The 24,810-nt window shown below is 30.4% G+C and overlaps 1 protein-coding gene across 1 annotated transcript; it reads left to right on the top strand.

Moving 5' to 3' along the window:
* Positions 1-23,312: 23,312 nt before the first annotated feature.
* LOC143197043 (uncharacterized) lies at positions 23,313-24,556 on the top strand. Its single transcript, XM_076405116.1, has 2 exons — positions 23,313-23,473; positions 23,576-24,556. Exons 1-2 carry the CDS (start codon positions 23,455-23,457, stop codon positions 24,439-24,441), a joined length of 885 nt encoding a protein of 294 aa, XP_076261231.1. The 5' UTR covers positions 23,313-23,454; the 3' UTR covers positions 24,442-24,556.
* The last annotated feature ends 254 nt before the right edge of the window (positions 24,557-24,810 follow it).

The following is a 24,810-nucleotide window of genomic DNA, read 5'->3' as shown; positions in this document are numbered from 1 at the left end:
GACGGATTGATCGCAAAGTGCGTGCGGTTAAGCCTTCCAGCAGACAGATTTTTACAGGTCAAGATCAGGGAATCACTTTCCAGTCGTAAACAAATCGATGCTGGCGTACCTCAAGGTTCCCCGCTGGCTCCAGCCTTATTTAACCTCTTTATTTCAGATCTGCCGAGAAAAGAGCACATTGACGTCGCGTTTTACGCTGACGACACTGTTTTCTTCACGGCCGCCAGGTTCGAAATTACAATTCATGAATGCTTACAGAAGCAGCTCGATCATGCGGTCAAGTGGTTCAAATTGTGGAGGTTGCAAATCAACCCCCTGAAAACCCAGGCCTTCTATTTCCATAACAAGCGTTACGCACTGCGCGTCTCGCAACTTAAGATCGACACCGCAATAATTCCATGGCTGAATAACGTCACGTACCTAGATCTACACTTCGACCGGTGGTTCGGTTGGCATTCCCAAATCCAGAAAGCAATCCAAAAAGGTTCGGGTATATCAAACCTGCTATCTTCTCTGATCTGCCCTTCTAGCAGACTTCCCATCTCCATCAAATGCTTATTTTACAAGATGTTAATTCAGTCCGTACTCCTCTACGGATCTAATGCCTACTTCAACCAGGTCAAACGGCTTCAAGTTTTCCAAAATAAGCTCTTCAGGAGAATATTAAACGCTTCATAGTTTCTCAGAAATAATCAAATTCATAGGCAAATTGACACTCCAGAAATCAAGCACTTCATATCTCAATCTTTCTACAAACAACAACTCAGCTCAAGTTCTTCTGAAAACGCGCTTGTTCGCGAGCTGGTCGACATGCTGGGAGCTTAGCACCACGTCACCGCCAAGCTCCCCCCCTTTTCCAGGCCTCACCGTCAACCTCACCTAAAACGACCTCATCCGTCGCTATAGTCATAACTTTTGCCCCCATACAACAGCATCCAGTTGTGTGTTAACTCAGGTTCGCGAATCAATAGAATCGCCGGGCCCTCGTGCCCAATAACGGCTGCCCGATCAGCGGGTGCTATATCCCCAAATTTAATGCAGTAGCAGTAGCGATCCACAGGGGTCAACTGTGAGGCGGTTTCGGTTTAGTGTATTGGTAAGCCCAGAGGCAGTCTCACATAACCCGGTCCCACTTGTCACTCCAGGGCAAGTTTCCGCGACCAGGTATGCGTCATGCATTCCACCGCCTGATTTTTAGGCCAGAACAAAAAAAAGAAAACCTAGGCCATATTCTTTCACAAGAACCGTTTGGCACCGAGCCTTCCGCGTCATAAAATCGAGACCGCCCAAATCGCATGATCAGAAGAAGCCACCTATCTTGGTCTTTTCTTCAGTCTGAAGTTTATATCGAATTCCCAGATTCAATGGTCCATTCAGAAAGGTCAAGGTATTGTCAATTTACCATTCCCGCTCATCAACCGGATCAGAGGAATCCACATAACCAGTCCAACTCGCTTATTAGTGCGGGTCTCTGCGACCAAGTATCCGTAACAAGATTCCCCTACTCAGTTTCAGATAAAAAAACTAGCTTGAAGAAACTTGTTTGAAGTTAATAGTAAAAATAAGATTGAAAAATTGTTATATTTATATATGTATTATTATTGTTTCCGATTTTGGAGATATTTAAAGATATTAACACGACAGGGCGGTCCTCCTAGTGTTGCTATAATCGCAGGTTCAAATCCCGCTGGGGCATGGTCGTACATTTATGTTTATGATTGTTTACGATTTATGTAATCACTAAACAGGCTGGGTAAGGCTGGGTAAGGCTGGACGTCTTCTGGGATGATTTATAAGTTGGTCACGCTAGAGATCACGCTAAACAGTAGGTCCTGTACTGATAAACATTCGTTGGTAAAAGGAGAGTTTAAAATATTTAAAAAAATTTAACAAAAGGTCAGTGTCTAATAAAATGTCATCAATTTTTAGGATAGTAAGTAAAGTTAGCATTTGGAGTAAATATGAGATTTAGTTATTAAGTGAGTGAATGAAATTGATATATAGCATTCCGTCCCGGAGAAATTTAGCCCCATTAAATTAAAAACAATAATCAAACATATATCATAATAGTAATGAAAGTGCTGGGAACTCATTTAAATACTAGCAAAGATTGTAAAATGAAAATTATCCTTAATGTTTTTGTAAGTTTTTATTACATCAAGTCCATGCACCATATTTACACAAAGGTATTGAAAAATTTTTGGGGAAAGTTTATAAACCTTATTGACATAAAAGCTTGATATTATCTAATATTATTTACAAAAAGTCCAGAAACCATATTTGTAGAAGAACACTCCAGTCAATACATCATTATTTTTACAAAGCAATAATTTATTTACTTATGCTCTTTTATAAAAATATATTCTTTTTTCGTTATTTGTTTCACTCCTCCACCTTCAGAATAGTTAGTCATTAGATCTTAAAGATGTCATTGATTATTAATGTTACATGTTTTATTTATTCGAACCAGGTAAGCTCTCATTAGTGAATTTGATCTTTTTTAAAGTATCGTCCTCTACTATTGTTACATCTCAAGAAATCCTAACTAATTTATTTCCTTATTCTAATATTGCTTTATTAATTCAATTATAAGTGAACCATGAACAAGAGTCTACAAATTTTTATTACCAAACACTTCGACTTAAAGCTTTTCAACATTTTCAGCATAAGATTGTAATATGCCTCCATTTAGATATTATGTTAGATAACTGTTACTGGTCCCTTATTTATAGAAACTATCAGCTAGTAGCCGCTGATTTCACTACTTGACTATTATCATAAAATGTGGAACATTATTAGAAATCATACAGTCCAGAATTATTGACAATTGTCAATTATATATCAATGCTAACATTAATCTTAAAAAAATTACAAATGGAATTTGTTTTATTGACCTGATCTGACTATTTACTGACTTTCTGACTGAAAGATCAGTTTCATTCAGTTTCCTAGACCTAAAATGTCATAAAATGTAGTAATACCTAATAATAAAGTAAAATAATATATAAATAATATAAAATATTATAAATAAAAATACAAAATATTAAGGAACAAACGTGTCGCGAGAGGTAACTAATAATAATAATATAAATGTTTACTGATCATTTGATGATTTTTACAACTGAATAAAATGTGTAATTTTTGAACTTTTATTACTTGTGGAATTTCCAATGATCAGCAATTCTCCTAATATTTTTTAAGAGTCCTGTTTTTTTATTTTGATTTCTTAGCATTTTTTGACGAAAACTTAATTTGACTTATTTACTTTGAGATAATTGTTATTATACTTATATACTACTTTTCTATAGTTATCATACTTATTATCTATACTACTTATATATTACTTATTTAGAAATCCTAATAACCATATAAAACTATAGATTTAGTTTTAAAAGTTTCTTTTTTGTTTTTTTCAATTAATTTTTCTTAATTTTGCTGTTTTACTAAATATTTATCAAAGATAACTAAGTACTCTTAGCAGTTAATTTATCACTAAGCATGTTATAAAGTTAAAAATAATATCTGTTAAAGATATAATACCTAATATACTATAAATAATATTATATACGGGAATTCAATTGAATTGAGACAAATAACAAAAGATAATACAAACAAAGAGCAAAACCGTATCGAATTTGAAATTTTACATTATAATACCTCATATATTAAATTTAAATTGTAAAAGCATTAAATGTTAGAGTACAATCGACGTTATAAGTTTATATAAGGATAGGATAAAAGGATTTATAAAAAACATATAGATTTAATTCTAGTAGCGCCATCTATGTGTCATGTCGGTGACTTTTCAATTGATGTTAATGCATATGCATATTTTAATTGCATTCCTTCCTTGTATTGAATGACTTGAGAGAGGGTTTTCCATGCTGTTTTTGCATATCGAACAGATCTGATGAAGAAGATAATAGATAAATGGATGCTCGTGTTTTTATATATTGATAAATAAATTATATTTGTTACCTTACATATTGTTTTATTTTCTCTTGTTTTATAGGAGATGAAAAATGTAACAAAAATGTTTGACTTGGATCTCAACGGAAATTGGTCAATTTGTGTTTCCAAAGTAAATTATCCTATTCATATTATATTCTTCAAATGTACGTATAATTTGCAATAACTCACAACGTTGCAAATTCAAATCCTTGTGCGCATGATATAATTCTCTAATATTAAATTCTTGCAGGTTCTAGGTTTCTATGTATTCTGTATTCTAAATTGTATGTAAATTATGTGTGTGACTTCTATGATTGTCACAGCGTCTCCACTGAATTTTTACTTGCCTTGCTTTCTCTCCCAAAGTCCCAAGACTCCTCAATCCCCTCAAGTGCAGACTATCGTTCAAATTATTCATGTCATCATGAAAAGATGCGAATATTTAAACATTATTATATTACCACTAAACTCAGCCTTTCAAAAAAAGAGATATCCCATTTCAATATGGGCCCATCCTTGTTGAGAAATTCAACCCAAACAATGTTCAACCGCATCAAGACATTTCAAAAAATACATAACCTATTCCTGAAGTTACTACTAGAAATAACATACTTGATTTATTTTTGTCTGGCTGCAAGAAAGTTCTCAGGTTCGAGCCCCACTTTGGACGCATAATAATCCAAGTATCCACCATTGGAACAAAAGTAAATGGAATTTTTACATCAAATTATTAAATTACATTATAATTAGATTGTTACATAAAAAAAATGCGGTTTAATAATTCATTATATAAAAATATAAATTGTTTTTGTCATTTCCTTTTATTGAGTAATTTAAGGTGCACAAATAATAATGTCAGACTATATAAACGTTTATCTGCACTATCTTAGTTAAATCATTGCCAAATCGTCCGGGCAGAGAGATAAATGCTAGTCCGGACTGAAAGAAAACACTCTCCTAAAATTGAAATCGATAGACTCAAGAAATTTATAAGCCTCTCGCTGGACTAAAACATTCAATATTCACAACATTCATAAAGTAAAATATTAAATTATATATCAAATCATTCGGTTTTTGTCCGGAATAAATGATTAAATTATCTTTCTGATATCGGGATTCCTTAAATTTAAAGTAACAAGAAGGAGCTTTAACGTAGTAGACTTTATCACAACATTTAATATTAAAATTTAATCGCAGAAACTAAAAAACACTTAGAAGACGAGCAAAGTTTGAATAAACCAAAATTTTTATGTTCGTTCCTTATTCGAGTTAATCGAATAATGAAATTAAAAATGGATATCGAAATATTTAGTGTTGTGCTAAATTTTAAAAAGACATATTTTAATAATTAAAGTAAAATAAACCGATGTGTGTTGTTACGACCGTCTTGCCAATTTAACCACTACGGATACCAAGCTGCCTATAAATGTTTCCCCAAGTAATTCGCATGAGCCTAATTCTCAAGAATCATAACATGCTAACAGAAGTTTGAATTTGCAACATTGCCAGTTCTTGCAAATAATACGTTCATTTGAATATTATAATATAAATAGAATAAATTATCTTGAATTCACAAATTAACCTAATGTTTCTGTTGAAACTCAAGTTAAAAATTTTTGGTAGATTTTTCAACTCCTATAATACAAAAAATTAATATGAAGAACATTTTATAACCAATTTTCATTTTAAAATAATTTTAAAACAAAAAAAGGAAAAAGAAGGAATGTAATTCAAATCGATATGTGTTAAACCTATGTGTAGAATATACACGTATACTTTCATGGCTACATTCTTTTAACATTTCATATTATTTATTATTTCTTTAAAGTAGGGTATGTGCCCAGAAACTAAAATTGTAGCTTATATAATACACGTTCTGTATTTTTACCTCATTTACTTGAACATTTCTAGCGTCGCTTTTATATATTGTACTTATGGAACTTAATTGGTTTGCTTGCTAAATATTATATTATGAGTCAATAAATCTGATCTTTTCAAATTTTCATTTCTTAAATTAGCTCGGGTTTATCCAATACAGCATCCATTGGAATTTTAGCAGCTAGTTTCGCTGCAATCATATAGGCAAATTTCAGTATTCTTATCCAATTTTAATGCTGTAGATTTATTACATCAACGAGCTGTGATTTTGATGAGATATACTCACAAAAAGGGCATCTGGTCATATTTTTCTGTACTTTTATTTTCTCAGAAGTCAACTACACCTAAATATAATGAATTGGGTATAGAATTGAATTCAATTTGCGAAATTAAAGTAGAAAATTATATGGATACGCACCTGGATGGTGTGTTCTCATATGTCTGTTCAGATTAAAAGTGTTATGGTGTTTTTTTTGCAATATTCACAAATCGATGATTTGTCCATTACTTTCTACCATTTATAATTAAAATATAAACAGTACAATAACAAATAAACTATAAACAACAAAATTTTTAACCTAACAAATCGCTCAAAGCTCTTTTCAGTTACCAGGATCAAATCTAATCCAATCCAATATTGCTGTGGATCAGCTCTGATTTACTTGCCTTTACTGGCATACTGATGTCAGAATGGTTTGTAAACCAGCCGGGAACCAGGATACAAAAAAAACTCGAAATTGATATCATATTATAAGGAACTATTGGTTTTGTTTCAATTTCTAAGGCCATAGCGATTACGACTTAAATCTCTTGTTTGCTTAAATAGCTGCAATTTAAATGCAGTATGTCCCCGTAACGAAATCTTTGTTAATATATTGTTAAATAGATAAGTTAACGTAGCTTAGAAAAACTACACATAATTTATGAAAGATTATTTGAGAGACGAGAGATGTAGAGTGGAGTCATTCAGTTTAGAACGCTTCCTAAACCAATGACAATTGTTGTAGAGATCCAAATAACAAACTGTGCATTACCAAACTTCTTTGCCTACTATATAGTAACAAATTTTTATTTGTATTAACAATTCAAAGTCATTCGGCAAATATAAGATACTTTTACATTCTTTTATTTTACATTGCTAAGCCATCTTAGCCATCATTCATTTATCCCAATATTGAAAGTAAAATAAACCAAATACTTTCATACAATTTCAATACACAAGACCTTTTAAGTGACTTTCCCGAATATATAGAAACCAACCAAAGTAAAAGTAGTAAATAATATTCTACTCGTATCCCAAAATTATAACCCTATTCCTACGTACAATTGTTTCTGTTTCAATCTATACAGCCAAAAATATTATATGAATTTTTAGATAAGCGAATCATTTCCAGTCCATGAATTGTTCATATACCTGAATTATCTGCTACAGCCATATAAAACCTCCAGAGCAGATGTATCGTTATTATATACTACCATCGTATCATACCCACTAGTATTGTTATAAATTTCTGTAATAAACCAACCAATCAAAAGAGACTTTTAACAAGAGTTTATTTACGTTATTAACCAACTTTCCGAGGTCTAGGCAATAAAATTACGTATATTCAAAACCATATTGTTCTTCTCTTCCAACTAAAATTTCCAATAAATATATCTAATGATAAACAACTCATATTCCTTATATAAGTTCTCGAAAAACCTTCATCAAAACAACAAACTGTTTTGACAAACATCTTTGTCAATAGTATAAATGAGCTTATATACGTAGCCAATATTATGAAAGTGGACAATTATTTGTAAATCTCCTCCAACAATAATTTTCTGAAAATGGTAGATTCTTCAAAGACACACAACTCAAACTCCTTTCAACTTGAGAAAGCCTTCACTTCAGAAAACACATCAAACCAAACCAACATGATGAAAATCACAATTTTATAAAATAAGTACAAAAAGAAAATAATCAAGCACTTAGTTAAAAGATAGAAGAAATAATATGGACTTATAAATTATGCTGAAGTAGTTTCAGGACGTATTTTGAACCTTCCAGATTCCTCCAAATCAGAACTTCTATTGCACCAGAGCTAATACGCTGACCAGATTAATAAGCTTCCCAAGTCATTTGAGAATATTTACGTATGTGCAAAAGAAAATATTAAGTATTTTTTTATGACAGGAAATAAAACGCAAACACAAAAATATATATATTAACTAAAAACATACAAAAAACAGTGACAAACAAAAATTTTTAAAAAAAAATTAAAATAACGTTGGCACATATATGATTAACAATAATCGTAAATATGATGTTACAATTAATGTATTTTTTACCTTATTGAATGTATATACTCTGGTGTATATTAATAATAATATATTTTAAAATTGTATTACTATTTAGTAGACATATAATATAGATATTCGTATACGAAGATAGGTTTACGTTGTCGTAACTTCGAGAAAAGTCTGTGATAAATAAATTATAATGGTACCCTAGTACCCCACTAAAACTAATCCGATTTTTGAGAGGTCTAATCCTAATATAACTGCCAAAAGTTCTCCCTAGTCCTTTAAGATAGATACAATAATTTTTACATTATTTCTTATATATTTTTGCTGTTTTTAAAGAAATTGATTTGAGGAGTACGACTTATTGCCATAAAGAATAACGATTCATAGTAAAAACATTTTTCATATTGTATGCTCTAAAAACGCAAATTTGCCGTATTAAAAATTACTCTTAATATTTACCAAATACCTATTTCTAAAGATATTGAACTAACGTTGTTAAGTGTGAGGTTTTCTTTACATAACAAATATTTTCTACTTTGCAAACAATAGCAACTACTGAGGCCTCAGGATTCAATTATCTCATTTAAACCAACACAAAAATATTAGTTATATTAGCATATCACAAATGCTTCATCAAGAACATTTCTAATGAATTGTTGCTTAAACAAAGTGAGTAATATGAAAAGCTATTTCGATTAGTTTATATAACCGGCTCTTTGCAATGTCACTAATTATCACCTATTATTATGCAGTCAAATTTATCTTTAGATTGCGTAAACTAAAATGTTTAACACCATAGGACATATATTGATTTTAGAAGAACGTTTACAATGTAACTAGGTAATTAAGACAATTTATACAAGTGATCTCTTAATAAAATGACTTCTACTATGTAATTAAATCATAAAAAAATGCTTATTGCCCACGGAGCAGATTATTGAATCAATAAGAGTAATAATCTTAGAAAATGCTGTGTATTTTACTACAATCTAATGATATTTTAAAATCTTTTTAATATATTATGTAAAGCTTGCAAAGTTATAGCCCCAAAAAGTGCTGTAGTCTAAAGTTTATATTAATATACGAAAAAGCGCGGCCATATCTACCAAGAAGTATGAAATTTAGATCAGCAAAAAATAATTTCATAAACGTGGATAACTTCTTCTAAGCATAATAGTTTACAATTATTATACTACATTTAACCATACACGTCACTGCATCTGATAACCTAAATCTCCCTACTTCTTCTATGGAATGACCGATCAATTACACAAGAATCATATACTCTACCCTCCCTCCTCCCTCATTCGCTCGGACTCTCACTCATTCTCTCTCTTTCACTCTCACATTCTCTCTTTCTTATCTCTCTCTATATGTACTGTTCAATTTATAAATTTAAATTAATGATTGAATAACTTGATTCTTGCTTTATACAACTTATATGACATAGTCATAATAAAATAAATGTTGTAAAAATTATATATAAACTGCATTCCAAATAGTAAAAAGATGTTAATAACAATTTTAACTGACAATTGTCTCAAACACAATCGCAACAAACTGAAAAACCATTTGATTTGACACATTTCTATTGTTTCCGTAAATCAAAACAAAAATGGTTTCTATACGTCCCTGATTATTTTTAAACACAATAATAAAATTTACTTTTGAATAATTGCTGTTAAAATATAATACCATGCTTTAAATGTCAATAAAGATGATTTATGATTGGATGTATCATTCAACAACACGGATTGGTCATGTTATTCAAACATTTATATTAAAATATTTCGTCCATTATATTAGGTATATCAAAAAGTAATTATTAAAAAACTACGCATTAGTTCTATCGAAGCCGTATTTATTATATTTAAATTTATGAAGATTCATATTACATGTCACTCACAACAACATTCACAGCACATACAACTCACAGCACATACCACTCACAGAACATACCACTCACAGCACATACCACTCACAGCACATACCACTCACAGCACATACGACTCACAGCACATACAACTCACAGAACACATCAAACAACACATATCACAGAACAAGAATTCTACACAATTATATGATTTAGAATCTAAGATCAGTATGTAGTTCATACATCAGCTCTACTTGCTATTATCTCGTAAATTATTTTAATTAATATACGTCATATTCTAGGAATATTATGCAAAATGATGAGCAGAATCGACAACAATATTTATAAAGTCCTGAAAATTTAATAGAATGATACTTTAATAAGATACTTATCAGTTATTTCGTATTATTCCGAACAATGTAAACAGTCCAGTTATATAATTCAGATGTATTGAATAGAATGGATGATGAGAATGCTCAAATGGCAATAACACATGATATATATATTAGAAAACGAATCCATAAAACCAATCTTATATCCTAAATTTTGTTATGGATGAATATACTGATTAATATCTTCATATCAGTCAATTCTAAATAAATTTCGATGTTCAAAATTGGACTATGTTTGAAATATATTGTTGCTTAAATGTTAATGTTACACATTGATCCTTTCGAAGAAATAATTTGTTACATTTAAAAACTTAGACTATTGTCAGAACTTTTGTCACAGAAAATATTGTTATATTTTTATGTTGTTTAATTTATGTTAGTTATTAATGTTACAAATTATTTCTATCGAAGCAGTATTTATTACATTCTAACTTATAATCACAGCACATATCACAGAAAACATTTTGACGGTTGATAAAATATATAGCTTTATATATTAGTTATATAGTTTTATCTAATTATTATTCTCCGAAAAAAAAAGACTATTAACCAATATATATTTCATACATCATCTCTACTTGCTATTATCTTGTAAATTGTTTTAATTAATGCACAATATGTTCCTGGCATATTATGCAAATGATGAGTGGAATTGACAACAATATTTATCAAAAGAATGGAGAATATAAAAATTCAACAAATGTGTGGAATTACTTTATAAACAGTTGTATTTATTGAAGTTTTAAAATTTGTTAGTTCCAAATAAGTTACAAATTACTTTTACTAGATTACCTATGAAATATACATATGAATATGGATTCTAAATTTTCATGAAAACCAATCGGAATATATATATATATCGCAGAATACAAATCTTCACGCAAAGTTGATCAAGCTATTGTATTGACCCTTCTAAGAAATTCAATCAAATTTTTTTCGTTAGGAAATAACCAAAATTTCACTTGGTATGAAATATGTTGTTGTTTAAATATAATTTTTACACTCTGCCTCGAATGATGTAATGATGTTTTAATAGAATAAATTATTTTAAACGCATATAACAGGAACAATTAAAGATTAACATAACATATATGCCCCCAGAGAACTATTCGCATTTTTTATATGTCGGTTTTATTTATTGTTTCCTTATCAAACGTTTTATTTGATGAACTATAAAATTAAGGAAAACAACAGTACTACTCAAATAAAAAATTACGTATTTAAGTATTAATATCTATAGTACTGGTGCTACAAATATATAATGTTATAGATATTTGCGTTTAATATATGTCAATTCCAAATAAATTTCTAGTTTAAACGATAGAAGCATACGTGTGAAATATTTTATTAATATACATTATCACACCGTCACGATTAATCAAAATAATTCTCGCTAAAAAGTATTTTGGGTTTGGATTTTTTTCACTAGCCTTAATAATGATCAAAAATTAACTACTAATTAACAAACGAACTAATTTCGAAGCGCGAAAATTATTCTGAAAGATTACTCTAAGAACTAATTCAGTCTAAATTCCCTGAGAAAAGTATTTGTGTATAAATACACTAGCACCATTTAAAATTAACTTAATGTTATATATGTGAAAAGATAACAGGACGACCTAAATTATCAGAAACCACTGGATTCTATCGCACTTTACCAGGATTTAAAGAAAATAAAGCAAAAAGTTACAAAAAAATTACATTCAAATTTTGAATTCAATTTTATAAACTTACTATTTTCCTTAGAATCTAATATTATTAATTTAAAATATTTTAAAACTCTGCCTTGTAATTAAAAAATCAGTCAAAACATTCTTAAAAAAATCAAATACCATACATTCAATAAGGTTTTACAGAACTATTTAAAAATGTACAATGAAATTAAACAATTTAAACAAAGTTTGGAAAATATTTTATGATCAAAAATTTTGAAACTGTCAGTCCTCCTCGGTATGAAAAGAACGCAACAGAAATTCTGCAAAATTATAATATAACTGTAATATTTTGATGGTAGTGCTTAGATCATTATTTATTATAAATAAATAAATTTGAGCGATGTTAAAATACAAAATACAATGATATTTAGTGTAAATCTTTAATATACCTAAACTTACTTTAATTAATCAAAAGTAGTTTCACCCACACGGCGTCACCTGGTAAAGTGAACGTTTCTAACCGGAACCTTCATTTAATAAACCAAGGAAGTGTTCAGCGTTGCCAACAATGCTAAAACTGAATAATAAAGTTAATCCGTGGTCTAAAGTATAGGAATAATATACAGAATTTGGAGAAAATTAAAATTATTGATAATTGGTTCTGACATTTTTTAAATTAATATTTATTACTTTTTATAGTTGAATTTGAACTGATGACGTCAGAACATCGCAATGTTGCCCCATCAACTCTTGAGTTTCAGTTCATTTTGGGTTTGACATATAACCTAATCTAAATAAAATAATTAAACAAAATCACTGTTATCAAATATAATTAATTTTAACATTATAGTACGTCTATTGTATATGTTATTGAAGAACTTATAACTTTACGAATAACCGCAATTAATTAAACAGTTATAATAATTTGTAGCTGAGGGTTGAATTTTATTATACTTACATAAACCTTTTTTCCATACCACCCATGTGGTAGAATTCTAGGTGCGTTTTTTATGTAATTGTAGCCCTGGAGGCCTAATCCAACTAATGAAGAACTCTATATCCAAGTAATATATTTTACTTTCATAAGTGAGTGTGTGCGTGAGTACCTTTTACACTTATTTCTTGTTTCCTTCGCTACGTTTCTTCCTTGTAAAGACATTTTGATATCACTGTATTTCTCCTTAGTTTGTTTTGTTAATATATGAATATATCATTCTTGATAAAATTACATTTAATTACTGTATTCTCCATATCATTTGCCATATCTGCATTTGCATTTGTCATATCTGCAAAACTGTATTCTTTCTCTGTTATTACCTGTACATAACTTCCTTGATAAAACTAGATTTAAGCCAAATTAAACAAAACGAAACCAAACTAGATTTAAATCAGTATATTCTCCCTAATATATTTGCCATATCTGCAAAACTGTATTCTTTCTCCCCTCACATATTTTAACCAAATTCTCAGATATATTCTGAACAATAACACACATATATGTGCATACAAATCTTTCAGACTTTACAATAAGATTTCCTATAATTTAATTAAACTGTTAATTTACAATCTATCTAAAATCTATCGATTCCACCATTATCAATTTTTGATCAATCTTCAATGTGTCTGATGAAGTTCATCCAAACTGAAGGTGTTATTAATCATTCTTATGACCAGTATGCAGAACAATATATCTGCAATGAATTGATATCTGGAACTTCAATTAGACCTCTTCGTTGGTAATGTACAGTGCCGCTCCAACACGCTAAAATAATTTTTCAATAGAATCGCAGCAGCTTAATATTTAACAATAAAAATGCTTACATCTCTAACTAATTTTACTGGCCATTACTTCGTTCCTATTCGAAGTAACTGATTATATACTATAGATATAGCTAACTATAGACATACGTATAGATAGAGATTGTTTGAAACTTGGTGAATATATGTACAAGGTATTCTATGTTATTGTGGATCTGATGTGACAGAAAATCGGAAGTCGCTCAGTATTAAAGCCATTCAGTTTGCTTTTTAAACACTAACTATTACATATAAGACCTTGTAGAAACATTGTAGACAACTGCTACTATGGTGTTATGGTTAAACCGTCTAGCCCCCAAACGGAGATCGCGGATTTGATTCCCATCGGAGACAATAATTTTTTGTTGTTGTTTAGTCAGAATATTTGTCAAATCACCTATGCTAGGTAGCAGACCGCGAGACATTAATTTCTATGGCTGTTTCTTTATTCCTATTTTTCCTTATACGAGCTGCAACTTTACTTGGTCTACCCATTGTAATATTAAATAAAATAACTGCGTAATTTATTCAGTAAATATCTAACACTAAAAAGAGAAAAATAAAATATTTTTAATAAGAAAATTGCACCTGCTTCAAAAAATAAACAACGAAATTTGAGATTTTCAAAACAAACAGAAAATTTAGAATAAAATATGTACATAGTAATCGTTATAATAACTAAATAAAAATAAACAAATGCCGTATTTAACCTATCTACTGCACGTATTGGATACTTTAGTATATACACACAATTTAGCTTACAATATTATTTTAATTACTACCAACTGATAACTTCGAAGTCGGCACCAAGCCCAAAAATTACAAAAATGATGATATAATTTTGTGTTATAATTAAATTAAATTATCAAGAAAACAAATCTAAATTAATGACTGTTTGGGTTGGATTATGTCTTTGATCATAATCCAAGCTCGACTCAAACGCATCAATTGTAATCGATACGAATGTCCACTAAAGCTTGATCGAGTAATCTCTTCAAATCCTCGTTAAATTTTTTTGGCTTTCCAGAGTGCTCTTTGTGCTCGTTATCAATATCACCACTTTTAAACCATCGAAACTAGCATTCATATATTGAAATCAATGAAGCGTAGTTGCAGTCCCGCACGACATTTAACGACCTTCAGCCGTCTTTTCCTTCAAAATGAAAGGAAACAATAAAACTTCTTGCAAATGCGATTTAGTTTTTACAAATTCATACATTTTTAATGCCCTTAAAAATGTGTGTTCGTAATCACGTCACTTCGTTCATAATGAAAAATGAAGCCTCAACAGTCAGTGAGGCTTCAACATTACGATTTAATACATAGTAGCTCCATGAGTTATAAATTATTTAAAAATAACTTATAGGCCTGAGATATATTCGTAATATTAATAAAATGTGAAAATATAGAAATATTAAAATTTTATTATTAATATTGTTCTGAATACACACACGCACAATTTGCCCTAGACACAACATTTTTTTTCCCAATACTTCGTCGCATAAAATATGAAATTATATAATTTTTTTGACCAACATTTAAAAACAGTAATATACTTTACTTTCATTACAAAGCATATTTACCTTTTACGTTTAGTTCTTATTTATTTCGGTACACTGTTTCCTTGAAAAGTTATTGAATGCCACTGTATTTCTTCTTGGTATATTCTCTTATTACTAACTTATATTACCTAACGTATATACACATAAATAACTATAAATAATACTAAGTCATAATCCCATATTCAGAAAATTTGATTTAAGTAAATAACTAAGCTGTTAAGTTCCAATCTTTGTTATCCAATATTTGTTAACCATTCCGAAGGAATTACAAACCATTCCTATTTCCACCACGAATAACAATATATCTGTGATGAATTAGTAAGAAATATTTGGACTTATAAAATCTAATCAATTGTTAATTAATTGTTATTAATCAACATTTACGTTTTTTCATCAACTTTTAATGTCTTAACACTATTTCTATTATCATCTGATCATGAGTGACTATTGGTTATATTGGACTCATTCTGATATATCCATGTCTGATCTAAATACCCAAATTTAAGCAATGAGTCTTTCTTGATTTTATTATATGCTAAAAATATGTTCAATAAAATCCGCACCAAATTAATATTTAACGGTAAATATGCTTACTCCCCTATCTAATTTTACTGGCAAGACCTTTACCGGTTGATAACCTGCAGTTATTATAATTGATATTTTGAAGAATTTTGCAGACGTTTGACAACGGGACGACTTTTTCAAGCTGGTTAGTTAACATGTTTTCTCTTCTGATTATTCGTCATTTCTACTTTACATAAATGAACAACGGATTAGTGAGTTTTAAAATCAGAATCTAGCCACATTGTGCAGTAAAATGCCAATGGGCAGTTTCGAACCGAAAAGATCGATCCCCAAATTTTACATTAAAAACGATATTAAAAAACTGAATATGAGTGTTTAAAACGTTATTAAATGAAATTATATAATTATAAGCAGTGCTATTTAAGAGTTTATATTTCTTTCGGTATCCTGTTATTCGCTTATTGTTCGAACTATGAAACACTTATGACAAGTTTTGATGAAAAACAACTAATAATCGCTTAATTTTTTGTTACACAGAACAAATTAATGTATCCGATTTATCGGAAGCTCGAAAACCACGAGCTATGCGAAAATTTCATCCCAACAGAAATTAACAAAATTCGAAAGTAACAAAAATCGCCTACCCTTTTTGTTTACAAGATATTTTAATTTATGGTGAATTTGATATATAAATAGATGTATAGTGAACAGACAACCACTAAGAAAAATTGTTCTTGCCGATAGTTATTGTTCTGTAGACATAATATATTATTGTACTAGAACAATTCTAAGGGTTATTAAGATTGTCTGTAAATTTTAGTGATATTAACATCTGATTAACTTTAATTACTAATTTCTTAAAATTGATGTTGCAAAGAATGTTGCATGAATTGACACAAAACAAAGTAGAAAGCAGTAGATATGAAAGAGAAACAAACAATAAATAAAGTATTATTTTAATCAGCCTAGTATATTTATTGTTTTTGCAATAAATATCTTAAGTGGAATATGGAAAAGAGATAAAGAATATATGAATACATGAATGAAGTAATGAAACTAACTATATAATTGATGGAACCTGGATGGAAATTGGGTAGAACACATATAACAAATAGAAACATTATGAATTAATAACAGTAAGCATCCGTAAAAATCTTAAATCATTGATAAATATTTGGTTGTCGGATTATTGTTATAGTATATATGACTATACGACATTTTACTGTTTGAACTTTGTGTCAATTACTCTGCTTTTATTTTATAAACCTATGGTTTGCAAAATCAATAGTTAATTTAATAATTGTAAATACATTCCTTTAATATACATCTTTAAATTATTAAAAATAAATCACTTAATAGTGTTCGTTATTGTTTTAACATGCATGCCAAAGACAAATATTGATTTCAAATTTTTTTTATTCAAATATTACCTGTTTTAATATTCTAACATATGTTATTTCATTTATTGTTCCATATTTATGTTTACAACACTAAAATAAACAAAATCATGTATACTATGTTATATATCAAATATATTTTGATTTAACTGAAAATACAAAATACAAGCTTTAGTAACATTATATATATATATATATATATATATATATATATATATATATATATATATATATATATATATAATGGACTACTAAAATGGACAATTTCTAAACTGTTAGTCATTATCCCATAACTTCAAGTCTTTTTACCTTTTTATTGAATTTTTAATATAATGCCAAATTATTTTAAATTCCATTATAAGTCAGCTCTTTACCAACCGACATTTATCTTGACTGGTAGGTGATAAGAGAAAGTCTATTTAAGAGACTAACAAAACGAATTAATTAAAAAAAACTAAGGCAACAACGTAGAACCATTCCTGTTATTATTTTAAATATTTATTATGTGTGTGTCATCGGAATTGTCCCTACAAACAGTAAAAGTTTTACCACCTCACTTTATCTATATTTTAGATGCGCCATATTGTTCAGGTGGCCTATAAAGTTAGACTTGCCGTTTATTTTTATGTTCAGCAGCCAGTTCGTTCAATATAAATGAACTTGTAGTTTTACTGTTTTGCATATTGAATAAATGACTGCACATATCCGCTTTCGTATGTGTTATCATAAAGCCAAAAAGAAGTCAAAATTTAAAAAGAAACTATTCAACAACTATACTAATTATCACATAAAAATATATTAGTGGATTGGCAAAAAAAACATCATCTGTAAAAATTTTAGTTTAAGGCTGATTGATAGTCATTAACAGTCCACTTGAAAAGTCTCCGGTCTGACACATAGATGGCGCTAATAGAATTAAATCCATACCTTTTTTAGTTAGCACTAACCTTCAAAATATGGGTGTATAAATTTGACAGCTGTCGGATCATTAGTTTGTGAATTATAGCATTTTGAGTGAAGCAACTTTTGTTATTGTGAAAAAAATGGACAAAAAGGAAATTGGCGAGTTGAAGAAATATTGCTTTTTGAAGGGAAAATATACAGTTGAAGCACAAACGTGGCTTGATGCGGAGTTTCCGAACACTGCCCCAGGAAAATCAACCACCAAGGATTGATATGCTAACTTTAGACACGGTAAATGAGCACCGAAGTTTACCGCCTTCGCAATGGACGCCCAAAAGAGGTTGTTACCGAAGAGAACATTTAAAAAATCCACAAAATCATTTTGAATGGCCGCAAATTGAAATTGAATGAAATAGCAGATACTCTAAATATATCAAATGAACGTGTACATCATATCATTCACGAATATTTGGGTATGAGGAAGCTCTGTGCAAAGCGGCTGCTGCGCGAGCTCACTTTTGACCAAAAACAACGACGAGTTGATGATTCGGAGCAGTGTTTGAATACGATCAAGTGTAATAAACCCGAGCTTTTGCGTCGATATGTGACAATGGATGAAACATGGATCCATCATTTCATTCCAAAGTCCCATCGACAGACATCCGAGTGGACTGCACACTATGAACCTGCTCCAAAGCGTGGGAAGACGCAACAGTCGGCTGGCAAGGTTATGGCGTATGTATTTTGGGATACACATACAATAATTTTCATTGACTACCTTGAAATAGGAAGGACCATCAACAACAACAATTACATAGCGTTATTGGACCATTTGAAGGACGAATACGCCGAAAAACGGCCGCACTTGAAGAAAGAGAAAGTGCTGCTTCACCAAGACAATGCACCTTGTCAAAAACCCAAGAATTATTTCCTTATCCACCGTATTCTCCAGATGGAGCCCCCAAAGACCATTTTCTGTTCCCAGATCTCAAGAGAATGTTCGCTGGGAAGAAATTTTCGTCGTATCAAGAGGCAATCGCTGAAACTATGGCCTATTTTGAAGCATAGGACAAATCGTACTTCAAAAACAGTATCGAGAAGTGAGAGGGTCGCTATAATCAGTGTATAACCCTTGAAGGGAATTATGTTGAATAAAAAAAAAATATTTTGCCGGAGACATGTGTTTTACTATGGTAGGCCTGGGACTTTTCTACTGTCCTGTTATATTAGTGGATTAGCAAAAAATACATCACCTGTATAAACATTAGTTTAAGGCTGATTGATAATGATTATGTTTCAATGAAAATCATTAACAGAATATTGATTAAAATTGATTGCACCTCATATAGTAACATATTCAACATATTACTCGGGCGATATTAAGTTATTGATATGTATATATACCAAAACGATATATGTTTATATTAATGTATATTTAAATATTTGTTAAATTGCCAATATTGCGAATATTTAAAATAAATGAGATTTTATGCATATTTAAAACGGATAAAATACACAAATCAACCTTTTCTTAAAATATTTCGCCACATTAAATGTATTAAACTATTTACAAAAAATAAAATATATTTATTGCTGTAGTAAAATACACATATTTTTGATTCCGTTCTTTTGCAACAAATGGTTCAAGTTTTACTTCAATATCATTTTTGATATAAATATTTTTAATATCGCACTCATTTAGCGTACAATCTAATTGTTTAACTTAATTTTTTTATTTAAAAACAGGTGTTGCTTAAATATGATGTGCTAGAATTTAACTAGATTATTTTAATAATATGCCCGCTAATATGCCAATAACATACTAATTACATTAATTAGTAAATTTATACTATTAATAAAGATTAACTTTATAATTAATGTTAATAGAGCGTTAAGTAATGTATAGGCATTTACATGTATTTTGATCAGCAATATATATATATATATATATATATTGTTGAAAGGGCGAAATTTCGATGCAAAAAGTTGTCCAGCCGAACAGTCTAGCCGAGCCGTTAAGTTCAATGATTTTGATATTTCGCTACATAAAATTGCAATATTGCATTGAGTTCAATTATTTTCAATTTTGTTGTTTAGTTTTAAGAACTCTGCTGTCAAACCCAATCAAATACTTTTAGAAATTTATACTGATGCTGCTCTGTTATATTCCAAAACTGGCTGTTGGTTTCAAGGATTTAAAAGTTATCAATTTTGAAGCCAAATGCAGCCTAGAGGGCCAAAAGTGCTCGAAAACAATTGTAAGACCAATTGGATGAAAACCTAGTTCAAGCTCTCAAAAATCGTCCTAAGAATTTAACGGTGAACTGTTTCTAGACGTTTATTTGCAATATAGAAAATCCAAAAAAGGGGAAATGGATAATACAAGAATTAAATTAGAATGCTGTTACGGACTTGTTAAAATCTCGATTTTATTGCTGTTTAAGTATTGAAAAATCTTCTATAGCGTATTATAACTTAATCAAATAGAAGAGCCACTACCGAAGCGAAGCTGTCCATAATGTCTGTGCGTGTGTGTGTAATTGCTGTGCTTATGTTGGGATTAGCAAGCAGTGTGTTATTAGTTCCTGATAAAAATAGGAAAATCTGCAGACACCGACGTGTTGAAAAGACAGAGTATTTTCAGATTACCACTTATTCATTCTATGCAGAATTGCATGAATGATATACAATTCCTAAGTTCTGAGAAAGTGAGCAAATCTTCTGCTTCCAAAAGCACACGAATGAGTTTTTACGAGCAAGTTGAAAACTCTATCGATTCTTGGATTGCTTCTAATGCTATACGCTATACGCTATTGCATCTCAAAGGGTTCTGCTGCAATATATTCTGCTGCAAGCGTATACACAAGACATAGTGCCCATAACGTTATCGTGGCGTAACTTATCAGAATACATGCAAACACATAATATAATATTGTTACGCTTTAGCGAAATTGTAATTTATTTACTATTTTCTTATTAATAACATATTAAGTTTAAACAGTTATAATTTAGTATAAATTGATTCAACAAGACATAAATTGTTATATCCTTACGATACAAAATATTAAAATATATCGATTACAACAAATCACAATAAACAATGTCTTAAATTTACAATTAGCTAAACCTCCAACAGTACAGATTTTCGTTCCGATCAATTCAATTTAAACTGTAACAAAAATTCAATCGCCTACATTGTACCGCAATGTCTCGAAACGGAAAGCACCAGAAAAAAATGTAAATTTATTCGGGAGACCGAATCGGTTTAAATTGAAAGGGAACACGACCTAGATAAGAACTTTAAACGTCCGTAAATTTACAATATATTTGTATATAGTGGCAAGTACCTTATATAATACATACTGGCAAGAAATTAAATATAGAAAATATTATTCCAAGAACATCTTATATATAAAAATGAATCGCAAAATATGTTCCTAAGCGCATAACTCAACAACGCCTGGACCAATTTGGCCAAATCTTTTTTTAAAATGTTCGTTGAAGTTCAGGGATGGTTTTTACGGCGAGAAAAATTAGAATTATTGCTGGAAAAACCCTAAAAATAGCCCTTTTTGTTTGAATTTGTTTCGTGTATCAGTTGACAATTCATCTGTCATCTGTCAAAAGTCATCTGTAACAGACAACTTTTTTTTTTTAAATTTGATATGACTTGAACTCAAATCCTTTTAATCCGTACGAATTGTTTTATTTATTTAAAATTTTTTATTTGTTTAAAATTTAATTCAAATTTTAAATAAATAAAACAATTCGTACGGCTTAAAAGGATTTGAGTTCAAGTCATATCAAATTTAAAAAAAAAAGTTGTCTGTTACAGATGACTTTTGACAGATGACAGATGAATTGTCAAGTGATACACGAAACAAATTCGTATATCGTGTTTTGTGCAGAGTGTTTAGTTAGTTAGTGTTTGTTTAGTTCGTGATTAGTGAAAAAATAATTTATATTTGATATGCCTCCTATAAGACGAAGCAATTTAGGTAGAAGAACCAGAAATGCTATAAACCAAGCTAATTACCGATCTAATCGTACTGCACAAGAACGTGACGACGGAAATGAACGTGAAAGAATTCGGATATCACAAACGCGTGAAGCGCGAGCGCGACATTCAACTAATAATCGCGCAAGTTTGAGTCCAGCTGCTTTCAGTTACGATGTGTCAATTGACTACAGTAACTACCAATGTGTTGTTATTGGTTCTATGAACTTGGTTTGCTCACACTGTAAGGCATTAAAATACAAAAACGATGCCAATGGATTGTGTTGCGCAAATGGTAAAGTGAAATTGATACAATTGGATCCACCACCAGAACCATTGTACTCATTGGTTTCAGGAATAGGAACAGATTCTATACACTTTTTGACACATATTCAACAATATAACAATTGCTTTCAAATGACTTCATTTGGGGCAACAAATGCAGTTCGGGAAAATTTTATGCCAACTTTCAAGGTATGTATTATAGCAGTTACTCATAATTATTTTAGCGAACAAAATTTTCTGTCACCAAAGTTAAGATGTGTTACTAATCTTCAATTTCTTAATCATTACGAAATATATCACTTAGTCATCATATTATATGGTGATTCAGTTTCAGTGACACTTTTATTATATTTTATATTTGATAGATATTAGTTAAAACTAAATATATACTTTTTAAGATCAAATATTATTTAAGTTTGATCATTGACAATCCATTAATTTATACCACACCATAATATTTTTTTTATTTACAGATACAAGGGCAAATATATCACAGAGCAGGTTCACTGTTACCAGTGTCAGATAGCGACAACAAATTCCTGCAAATTTATTTTATGGGCAATTCACCACAAGAAATTGATCTGCGTTGTGCACATAACAATTTAGTAAAAAGGTCTATTGTAGAACAATTACAAACTTTATTTCATCAACACAATCAATTGATTATATTGTTTAAAACTGCCCTGGATCTGATGCCATCCGATAATCACAAAATTGTAATCAGAGCTGATAAAACACCTGCAGGTCAACATACAAGACGTTTTAAGGCACCAACTATTGATGAAGTTGCTATCGTTGTAGTTGGAGAAAACTTGGAATCCCGTGATATTGTTTTACATCGTCGGAATTTTCAATTACAACCTATAAAGGAAACACACCGCTCATATGATGCACTGCAATATCCCATTATATTTTGGCAAGGTGAAGATGGCTACGATTTATCAATAAAAATGATAAATCCCATTACAGGTAACTAAAATATTAGTTTAGCTATGGCGATAATATCTCAGTCACTATATTATGTATTTTAATTTTATATTTGAATGTTATTAAAACAAAATCTGTTTACAGGTTCTGAAACCAACAAAAAAGTCAGTTCAATGAACTATTATTCATACCGCCTAATGATTCGGGAAAATGCAGATAATCACATATTGAAATGTCGGCGATTATATCACAAATATGTTGATGACATGTATGTTAAAATTGAAACGGAGAGATTAACATTCATCAGGTTGAATCAAACCAAACTCCGATCTGAAGAGTATATTCACCTTCGAGATGCGATTAATACTGATGGAAATGCACAGAATGTCGGTCGGATGACTATTCTTCCAGCAACATACATCGGAAGCCCTCGGCATATGCACGAATATGCTCAAGATGCCATGTCGTATGTTCGTCATTATGGTACAGCAGATTTGTTCATCACATTTACATTCAATCCGCAATGGATAGAAATTAAGCAGGAGTTATTACCTGGGAAATCATCCATTGATCGTCATGATATTACAGCCAGAGTCTTTAGACAAAAGTTGAAATCTTTAATGAATTTCATCGTAAAACAAAATGTGTTTGGTGAGACACGCTGCTGGATGTATTCTGTGGAGTGGCAGAAACGAGGATTGCCACATGCACACATTTTGATTTGGTTGGTTGAAAAGATAAGGCCAAATGAAGTTGATGCAGTGATATCAGCTGAAATCCCTAATGTACAAGTAGATCCTGGATTGCATGAGGTAGTTATCAAAAACATGATACATGGTCCCTGTGGAACTCTTAATCAAAATTCACCGTGTATGATGGATGGTAAATGTTCAAAACGATATCCACGGACATTAATATCGGAAACAATTACTGGTAATGACGGTTATCCATTGTATCGTCGCAGATCGACAGCAGACAATGGAAAATCAACAATTGTCAAATTAAATTAACAAGATATTGAAATAGATAATCGTTGGATTGTTCCATATTCACCCATTTTATCAAAGACATTCAAAGCACACATCAACGTTGAATCTTGCCATTCAGTGAAATCGATTAAATACATTTGCAAATATGTAACCAAAGGGAGTGATATGGCTGTGATTGGAATTGGTGCAGAGAATTCTAATGATGAAGTTACCCAATACCAAATGGGCCGCTATGTCAGTAGTAATGAAGCAGTTTGGCGAATATTTTCTTTTCCTATTCATGAGAGACACCCTTCTGTTGTTCACTTAGCTGTGCATTTAGAAAATGGACAAAGAGTGTATTTTACAGCACAGAACGCAGTACAAAGAGCTGCTCAGCCACCATCTACT

This window comes from Rhynchophorus ferrugineus, unplaced genomic scaffold (genome assembly GCF_030347505.1).
Source record: "Rhynchophorus ferrugineus isolate W39M unplaced genomic scaffold, kcgeb_rfMv2 rfM1, whole genome shotgun sequence".
NCBI lineage: Eukaryota > Metazoa > Arthropoda > Insecta > Coleoptera > Curculionidae > Rhynchophorus > Rhynchophorus ferrugineus.
The sequence above is the reverse complement of the archived record's forward strand: the minus strand, read 5'-3'. Positions and strand labels throughout refer to the sequence as shown.